The sequence below is a fragment of the Leishmania infantum genome, chromosome 26 (genome assembly GCF_000002875.2).
Source record: "Leishmania infantum JPCM5 genome chromosome 26".
Lineage (NCBI taxonomy): Eukaryota > Euglenozoa > Kinetoplastea > Trypanosomatida > Trypanosomatidae > Leishmania > Leishmania infantum.
Genome location: NC_009410.2, coordinates 245,460 through 254,958, shown reverse-complemented (window position 1 = coordinate 254,958; position 9,499 = coordinate 245,460). Strand labels below are relative to the sequence as shown.

Here is a 9,499-nt window from a genome sequence, read left to right as displayed (position 1 = left end):
AGAGACAGAGACACAAGCGGGTGGCGCGGTGCCGAACACAGCGGCAGGACCCAAGATTCTGCGCCGCCGTGCCCCCCTGCCAGCAGCCGCCAGCGCCGCCCAGGAGCTTGTCGAAGCGGGGCACCCCGCGCTGATGAACGCGGATATCGATGTGGCCGAGTCTGCCCGCAATTCGTTCCTGCAGGCGCAGGTCGAGGAGCGGGCGTGGCATGAGCCGCCTGCGCCCCCAGGTGAGCAGGGCTCGTGGACGGAGGTGAAGGCCGCCGTCGACGCGGGCGAAGTTGTGGGCGAGCCAGTGCCGTTGAGGGACCTGCTCCGGCCCATGACAATGATGGAGATGAAATTGGCCCTGCAGACGCACTACCCTGTAGACGATCCGCCGTCTGCCGAGCACATTGCGAAGAGAGACCTGGCGGTTGATCTGCAGACCATGACCATCACGGAGGGAGCGGTGGACATGGTACAGCTGCAGGCCGACCTGGACGCCGCGGAGCAGAAGGCGGTGGAGCAGGCGAAGGAAGAGGAGAGGATGGTGCAGGAGCGACAGAAGGAGATGTCGGCTCGCCTGTTTCGTTGAAGGGAGAGAGGGGGAGCACAGGCGGGGCCGATGCGCTCTGAAAGATGTCTTAGGGGGACTGCTATGGGCGAGTCGGAGAAAGGCGCACCCACCCACCCACACGTGCACACCTCCCTGTCTCTCGGTGTGTGCGCCTCCATTTCTTTTTGTCCCTCGCTCCCTCTGCGTGCCCCAGTCAGCTGCTCACCGTGTCGCAGGCGGCGAAGGACGCGCAAAGTGAACAACGGCGTCGGTCCCGTGGTAGACGCCGATGCGGAGTGCGGGGCGGGCGGCGTGGGATCGACTGCCGCGCATGTGAGCGTGCATGCGGTGTTGCTGTGAGGACGGAAAAAACAAAAGGCTTTTTTTTTGCGCACGAGGGGGGACCCACCTCCTCTCCTCTCCTCTTCCCTCCCCACACCGCTTGCGAGTTGTTGTACCTGACTCTCACTCTCTCTGCGTGTGTGTGCGTGTGTTCTCGTCCTCTTTCCCGAAGAGGTGTTGGCTGACTAATGATGGATGGCGAATACGGATGCACGGTGATGCGTTTCTCACATACCAGTTGTGTGCAGGCATACGTGCGTAGAGGCGTCGTACAAACACTTCGGTGTAATCGTATCGAGTAGAGGCGCACGGAGGGGCAAGGCGTTGAGGAAGCCGCCACTGCTGCTGAGGTGCTTAAACCTCATCAGGCGGAGGGAGACGGGTGGTAACGGAGTCTTCCGAGGCACTCGCCCTAGCTCGCATCTCTGCGGCCGTCGCTGCGCCTTCTACACCACACGCCCTTGCCCTCGACCTCACCCTGCTTCTCTGGCCCACGCTCTTTCTCGGATTTGACGCCAATGACTCGATGCACGCGTCGGGGAAGGGGCTGATGCAGAGGGGTGCTCGTTGGGGCGAGGCACCCTTTCCCCCATCGGACGCTTCCCTTGCCTATCGCGTTATCCTCGTCTCCTCCCCACCTCCTCCCTCTTCTGTTCGCTTCCTCTCGCTCGCTCTGTTCTATCGCCGTCTTTTCGTTGCCGATGCGCCTATGCAACACCCCATCTCTACCCCTGCGTATCCGTTCCCCGTGCGGGCGCGCACATACACAAACCGCCGCCACCAACATTCTCTGCTCGTTCCTCGCTCACTCCTTCTCGGGTGTGCGCATCCATCGTACAGTCACCCTGGTTAGAGTGAAAGCATCAGGCCATCATGCCCGCTGACAAGAGCTACGCGCTGAAGCAGGTGCAGACCTTCGGCAAGAAGAAGACGGCAATCGCCGTGGCCACGGTCACCAAGGCTGCCCAGTGCAACATCAAGGTGAACGGTGTGCCGCTGCAGCAGATCCTGCCCGATACGCTGCGCGCGAAGATCATGGAGGCCATCACCGTGGTGGGATCCAAGTACTACTCGCGGCTGCGCATCGATGTGGCGGTGCACGGTGGCGGTCAGGTGTCGCAGGCGTACGCCGCGCGCCAGGCGATCGCGAAGGGCCTTATTGCGTTCTTTCAGAAGTACCACAACGAGGTGGAGAAGGCCGCGCTGAAGGACAAGTTCCTGGCGTACGACAAGTTCCTGCTCATCGCCGATCCCCGCCGCTGCGAGCCGAAGAAGTGGGGTCGCCACTCTGCCCGCACGCGCTTCACCAAGTCCTACCGGTAAGCTCATGCGAGTCTGGGGGTTGCATGCGCGTGCGCATGTGCATGTGCCTGGCTGCTTGCTCGTGTGCGGCTGATCTGTCGATGCTGCACGGACAGGGCACAACGCATTGCGACTGGCGCACACACATGCACCTCGCACGCTGCTTAGGATGAGGGGAAATCGTACATGGTAGTCATCGCGTCTGGGCTTTTCTATGTGTCTGTGCGCGTGCGCGTGCGTGTGCCATCGGATCCGTGTCTTGTTAGCCGTGACCTGGATGTACCGCTCCGCATCCCGTCTCCGCGCAGACAGTCAACTGGGTGCCACCCGCAGACCATCATTCAGTCGGTTGCGTACGGGTTCTTCGTTATTTTACTTTCCCTGACATGATTTTGTTCCGTACATAAGCACATCACACAGCCTATACACACACACACACACACACCTACACGCCTGATGTACGTGTGTGTGTGTGTGTGACGGAGGCGTGCGCTGACCTATGCGCCAGTGACTCCGTGCAGTATGCGCCATCCTTTTCGTGATTCTTATCGTTCTCCTCTTCGGCATTTGTGCCGCGGTGGGCAGCGGATAGGGTTATGCGGACGCGGTGGTTGTGGTAGAGAGAGAGACGGGTGTGGAGATAACACGCAGAGAGAGTGTGTGTGGGCTGGAGGTGTTGGAGTTTAGCTGCCGTGGTGCGCGGCCGTGTTCGTCCCTCACTGTTCATGATATCGAAGACTCGTGGTGTTTTCCCGCCTCGTCCCTCTGCACCTCTCCGGCTAACTCGCTTCCCTCTAGTTACTGGCACGGGCTGCGTGTGGGGAGGCTGCGCACCCAGCCCCCACTTCGCGTAACCCGGCTGCCTCTTCCCACGTTATTCTGATGCCTCTTTCCCTCACGCTGCGGACTGCTGACCCGCCTGTAGCACTTCTTCTTTCGCCTCTCCTCCCGCCTCCTCCATCGATTCACGCGACCAACGCGATCGTCTCTTTGCCTTTCTCTGCATCGCTTGCTGGGCGCGCTCTTAATCACACACTAACGCGCCAATATGCACATGCATATCCTTTCTTGCATCTCCAACTCAGATCCTTTCGTTTTCGGCCCATCATGCCCGCTGACAAGAGCTACGCGCTGAAGCAGGTGCAGACCTTCGGCAAGAAGAAGACGGCAATCGCCGTGGCCACGGTCACCAAGGCTGCCCAGTGCAACATCAAGGTGAACGGTGTGCCGCTGCAGCAGATCCTGCCCGATACGCTGCGCGCGAAGATCATGGAGGCCATCACCGTGGTGGGATCCAAGTACTACTCGCGGCTGCGCATCGATGTGGCGGTGCACGGTGGCGGTCAGGTGTCGCAGGCGTACGCCGCGCGCCAGGCGATCGCGAAGGGCCTTATTGCGTTCTTTCAGAAGTACCACAACGAGGTGGAGAAGGCCGCGCTGAAGGACAAGTTCCTGGCGTACGACAAGTTCCTGCTCATCGCCGATCCCCGCCGCTGCGAGCCGAAGAAGTGGGGTCGCCACTCTGCCCGCACGCGCTTCACCAAGTCCTACCGGTAAGCTCATGCGAGTCTGGGGGTTGCATGCGCGTGCGCATGTGCATGTGCCTGGCTGCTTGCTCGTGTGCGGCTGATCTGTCGATGCTGCACGGACAGGGCACAACGCATTGCGACTGGCGCGAGCACTTGAAGTCCGCAGTCACTCGCGCAATCGTAACCCTCACACACGCGTATCAAGCACTCGCCTTCGTGGGTGTTTCGCGCACGTGTGTGGCGGCGATGTGGACACCAGGGAGCCGAGCGCCGTGCGCGCGCATTGCACCTGTCCCTCACTCTGTGGGTGAGCCTCGAAGGACTGCTGGCCAGCTGCCGTCATTTGCTGCGAAGACAAGGAAAGAGGGGGAGCGGTGACGGAGAGAAGGTGAGAGGTGTGCTCGGCTCGAGAGCCGTCCACTGCATAGCACACACACACACACACACACACACGCACATACGTGCATCCATATACCTCGACCGAATTGTGGTGGATAGAGGTGGTTGTTCCGGGTGTCGCGGTGTATGGGCGTGCATGCAAGCAAGTGTGTGTGTTTATGTGTGTGTGTGTGTGTGACTGCGTGCCACGCGCACCTTCTGTGTGTGCTGGCGCGCCTCTCTTTCCCACCGACCCTCCTTTCCCCCTCCCTCGTCCGCCGCACAGCGTCGTCCTCTCCCTGGTGGTCTCTCTGTTTCTTTGTCTTCGTTGTCTTTTTGGTTTTTCATTTTGAAGCGTCCAAACACCACACAACATCCACCGAAAAGGTCACAGCACAGATGTCAACACAGGGGAGAACGCAGCAGCGCGTGGGGAGCTGTGCGGGCCGCCGTACTTCTACGCTTACAGGAGACCGCACACGCACGCGGCTGCACTCAGGCACGCACATGCCTCGATCTTCCCTGTCTTGTTGTTGAGGTTTGCCGAGAAGAGGAGGATGGAGGACACAGATGCGCTTGCGCCATGTTCAACGGAGGCGTGAGACAACGAAGCGACACGCAGAAAGGGTGCGGGCTGCACCTATGTGGACCTTCCTCATGCTAGCCCTTCGTTCACGCGGCGCTCCTGTATGTCTGTGTGTGCGTGCGTGTGTGTGTGTGTGCGGGGATCTCTGCGTAGGTGTGCCATGCACGCACATAGGTCGCTCCGCGCCAACGGCGACTCCCTGCAACGTGCCATGTTTAACGTTGATGCTGTCTTAGGGATTCACTCCTCCTCCTCCTCCTCCACACGCACGCGCACACGTCCTTTCTCTCTCCGCATCTCTTCCAGCTCGCTTAATCTTTGTGCTTCCGCTGCTCCTCATCGCATCACGACGGCCCACAGCGGTGCCGTCGTTCATTTTGGTTGTTTCCCGATCGCCACGCACACAACGCTTGCGCACGAAGAGAGGGAGGAGCACACACATCCAGGCAGAAAAAGAACAGAACGCCTCAAGGGTGTGCAAGGCGGCGAGCGCTGTGACGAAGACGCGATTGAACTCGCTCATAGCAGCACTCGCCCTCGGTCTCTTGGTTGACCAGCCCGTGGCGCGCTGATTGACCATTGCACACACACACACACACACACACATACACATACATCCATAGAACGCCGTACAGAAGCTGAAACATCCGCGTACCAACGCACCCACACGCCGACATCACATCCCTCGGCTTGTGCAGGGCCGTTTCCAGGACACAGAACACAAAGTGAACCGAGCGCCAGTGTACACGGCCGGCAGTTTTCCGCTACAGAAGCGGCTGCGCGCCGTGAGAAAGAGAGAGAGAGAGATGCTGAATATTACATGTATCGGCACTGTGGTGCACACCTCGACCCACCATGGCGCGATGTTTGGAAAGCCGGTCATATACCCGGACGGCTACACGATGGAGCGCGCCGTCTTCTCGTCATCACAACAGCCCGCAGGGCAAGCGCCGAAGCCCACTTTCACCTACAAGGCGCCGTCCGCCACCTCGGCGGCAGCTTTGAGGGATGAGCCGTACTTCACGGCAACCATCCGCTGGGTAAAGGGGCAGCCCACCTTCACTATTACGCGCAGCGACAACCCCACCGACAAGACATACACGGACAGCAAGTCCGCCACGACCGCCTGGCGCAAAGCGCTTGAGGATGCCATAAAGGACTTCCCTGGCCGGCAAGCCCAGCTGCCAGTGCCAGCTGACTCCAAGTCGAAGTTGCAGGTGAACGGCATTCGGCTGTATGGCCTGCACTTGAAAGATGTCCACGACGAGCTGTTAGCGTTGCCAGGAGGCCAGGCTGCTTTCGACGCTGCCGCTGCTTCTTCTGCTGCAGCACTGGCGACCTCGACCGTAACAGCTGTCGCGGCGGAACTGGACGCACGCAGCACGAGTCTTCTCTCCTCTCACGGGTCCCAGTCCCAATCCCAGTCCCAATCCCAGTCCCAGGCAAAGACGCAGCGCCGCCACACCAACTCGCCAACGCCGAAGAGCTCCGCCAAGCCACCCGCCGAGGCACACAGCAACGCACGCTCGAGCAAGAGACGCGCTACTTCCAGCCGTCGCGCTTCGGTGGACAAGGATGTATCACCGGCGGCATCCACGGCGGGTGTGAGCGCCACAGTCATCATTGGCAGTCACCCCTTGACGGATGGAGCGGCGATAATCCCAGAGAAGAGGCGGCGGACGCGCAGGCCGAAAGGCCTCGACGAGGCTACCGCCACGCCAGAGTCTGTCGCCGCGATCGATGGAGAGGCAGCGGCAATCATGGCTGCTGCCTCGGTAAAGCGGCGGCGCACGTCCAGCAAGAAAAGTTCAGAGACCGCGCGTACACGGGCGGTGGCGCCAGCACCGGTGACCGTTACTGTGGTGTGCCCGGACTGCGGTTCGGGTGACACGCCGTTCTGCGCCACGACAGGAAAGCCGCACTTGCCTCCGCCGTGCATCAGCTGCGGACTCACAACAGCATTCTGCCCGGTGACCGGCCAGCCGCACGCTGGGGCGGTGCAACGCGAGAACCGCCAGCGAGGAGAGGTTCACCTGCCCGGTGCAGCTCGCAAGCCTCGGCGACGTGTGTCAAAGCAGCCCCCAGGGGCCCACGCAGCGGCAGGCGCAGACGGTGAGGTGACGGCGGTGACCGTGACCGGGACAGAAGACGATGACGGCAGCGCTGTCGACGCAGGGAAAGGGGCGGTGGCTGCCAGGAAGCCCCGTAGGAAGCGTCCGCGTCTTGAGGATGAAGCTAAACAGGCATCTGGGGATGGCGCCGATGCGTCCGCCGTCGTGCCGACGGCGCAGCCTGCTCGCGCTCGTCGCGTACGGAAGACGAAGGACGGGGCCGCTGCCGCAGCGCCGTCCTCGGAGTCATTCGCGGAGGGCACCAAGGCCATCAGGAGTGACGCCGCCGTTGCTTCTCCTGCCGCAGTGGTAGTGGAAGCGCCACCTGCTCCGGCCGAGGAGCCGGCGTACACGTACCCGCCGCTGCGCCCCCCGCTCACCCTTCGCGAGCACCACAAGGCGGCCCACCTACTGCAAGAGAGCTGGAAGGTGCAGTACGGAGATGGACCAGTGCTGCCGGCGGCGGTGGCGGCGGTGCCGCTCGCGCTCGTGCCGGCAAAGCGCGTGGTAGCGGCCGGAGCGAATCGCCGGCGAAAGGGCCACGGTGGGGCTGCGGGTGGCGGTGCTGGCGGCGAAGAGGGTAAGCAATCCGACGACAACGAGGACGGAGGGGAGGAAGAGACCGGTGGTGCGCGCGCGAAGGACGGGGACGACGACGGCGATGTCAACATTGACAGGGACACTGCAAAGAGCGGACTTAGCAGCGCCGTTGGCAGTCCGACATCAACGGCCGTGGCTGCTGTGGCGGTTCCACGGATGGTGCACCCTCTGGAGGTGACGCAGCTATCCACCAGCGTTGCCGGGAAGCGGCTTTCGCGGTTCCTGGTCCAGTACACGAGCGAACGCACTTTCTTGGACTTGCTGAAGAACGCCTCGTCCGCGGCGGACGGCAGTGTGGGAAGGAAAACATCTAAGCGGCCAGCGCAGCAGACGGCGGCTGGTGGCGACACCGGTGCCGGAGGTGAGGGGGACGGGGGAGCGCACACGATAGCGGACGATGGCGATGGAAAGCATCGTGTGGAAGCGTCAGGAGCATCGCCAGCAGAGGTACAGCAAGAGTCAGTCATGCGCGAGGGGGGCGCTGTCGACGGCGCAGTGCCACCCACCGCCACCGCATCCTCGTGAACGAGGTGTGTAATAAAGTGCACCGTGCTAGCGGTAGTGGCGATGGTGGCATACCTGCCGTCTTCGCCCCTTTGCTTACCCTTTGGCGTCTACACCGAAAAGGCGCGTGCGTATATGCAGACACGATAAGGACGCGCTGGATGCCCTGTGTCGTGCTATCCACGGTCTCTCAGCTGCTGTCCGCGTCTGCAATGTCTGCTAGAAACCATCGCTGCTGGAGTGGATGCGTCGTCTCACTGGGCAAGCTACGCGAGCCCCGGGTGGCACGGTGCCGCCGCCGTTCGAGTACCCCTACGGCGCAGTGGCGGTGGTGGTGCAGCATTGGTGCTATCTGGAGGACTACGTCTACGAGCGGTATCGGTGAGTGGATCGTGGTGCAGAGGTCGAAAGCGCCAGGTCAGAGGCCGGTTCTGCGGTCTCCAATAACGCGAGCAGCGATGTGGCTCACGCCAGCACCCGCGAAGCCGTGCAGGCGGCGTCGCTGTGGCCATCTGTATCACGGTGCAGCTAGGAGTTTTGGATATCTTATGAAGACGTCCTCGGACGCCAGGGGCTGGACGCCGTCACAAAGCTGTTTCAGCCGCACACACTCGCAAGCGCACGGCGGCAGCGTGGCTGGCGCGGAGGTGGCCTCGTTTCCACTGACTGTCGCCCCAGCACACGGAGCCGCGCTTCCCGCTCCTGAAGCTCGCGGTTGAAGTGTGCGCAACAGGCGAGCCACATTTTGAAACTGGCTCGCCTTTGGAGCGACCCCTCCTCTGGCATAAAGGGAGGGGAAGAGGGCGCCATTGCATGCGGCCCCTCTCTACCTCGTCCGCTGCGGTTGTGTGGGCACACTTCCGTGAGCACTGTGCTCTCAAGCCATGACTGAAATACTTGAAGGAGGGTGACGAAGCCAGAGAGAAAGGGGGAGGGGTGCTGGAAAGAGCTGAAAATATGCATTGCCTGCTCTCCCTCCCTCCCCGTAAGCACGTCTCGAGGGCAGACGCGCACACATGCGCCTGTAAATACGTGCGCGAGTGCACTCCCTCACGCCCCTTCCGCCCTCCCGATGCTTTCCGAAGATGAACACGTAAGAAATGGGGAAGCACTTGACCAAAGCGGTGGTGCGTTGCGACACTGCTACTGAAGGGCGGCCGACAGAGCGCGACGAGGACGGCAGCAGTGACCTTAACAGTCGCGCTGCCTCTCTTTTCGCTGCTGGAAGGGGGAGGGGAGGAGCCTCGTTCTCCCTCTCCCCCCGTGTGCCTCGCCGCTTCTCGCAAGGCTGGCTGCAGTGGCGAGACGTGCAGGGCGAGCGAGAGAGGGAGGAGCGCATACCGAATGGGTCGCCGCGATGCACTGCTCCGCCGGCTGAAAAGGCAAGCGGGACCGGTCTATAGCATCAGCCGCGCCTCTCCACCACTCCTTCCTTACTTGTCTTCTCTACCTCCTCCTATCTGCACCTACACATCTTACTCCGCTCCCCTTCCTGTGCCTCTTTGTTACCACGCACGCACACACGAGTCAGTGCCACACATTAGCCGCCGAGAAGGGGTGCTCTTGCGCGCGCTTGTGTGCGGGCGCCTGCCTTGTTGCTCAATACCGA

The 9,499-nt window shown here is 61.8% G+C and overlaps 4 protein-coding genes across 4 annotated transcripts; all 4 read left to right on the top strand.

The window, feature by feature from the left end:
* Window positions 1–133: 133 nt before the first annotated feature.
* Window positions 134–577, top strand: LINJ_26_0860 (chaperone protein-like protein; the record flags this gene model as incomplete). Its single annotated transcript, XM_003392566.1, has 1 exon — window positions 134–577. The coding sequence occupies one exon, from the start codon at window positions 134–136 to the stop codon at window positions 575–577; it is 444 nt and encodes a 147-aa protein (XP_003392614.1).
* Window positions 578–1,753: 1,176 nt separating this feature from the next.
* On the top strand, window positions 1,754–2,203 carry LINJ_26_0850 (putative 40S ribosomal protein S16; the record flags this gene model as incomplete). Its single annotated transcript, XM_003392565.1, has 1 exon — window positions 1,754–2,203. One exon carries the CDS (start codon window positions 1,754–1,756, stop codon window positions 2,201–2,203), a length of 450 nt encoding a protein of 149 aa, XP_003392613.1.
* A 1,086-nt stretch (window positions 2,204–3,289) lies between these two features.
* LINJ_26_0840 (putative 40S ribosomal protein S16) lies at window positions 3,290–3,739 on the top strand (the record flags this gene model as incomplete). The annotated part of the gene is made up of 1 exon (XM_001470392.1): window positions 3,290–3,739. One exon carries the CDS (start codon window positions 3,290–3,292, stop codon window positions 3,737–3,739), a length of 450 nt encoding a protein of 149 aa, XP_001470429.1.
* Window positions 3,740–5,481: 1,742 nt separating this feature from the next.
* On the top strand, window positions 5,482–7,911 carry LINJ_26_0830 (conserved hypothetical protein; the record flags this gene model as incomplete). The annotated part of the gene is made up of 1 exon (XM_001470391.1): window positions 5,482–7,911. The coding sequence occupies one exon, from the start codon at window positions 5,482–5,484 to the stop codon at window positions 7,909–7,911; it is 2,430 nt and encodes an 809-aa protein (XP_001470428.1).
* Between the last annotated feature and the right edge of the window lie 1,588 nt (window positions 7,912–9,499).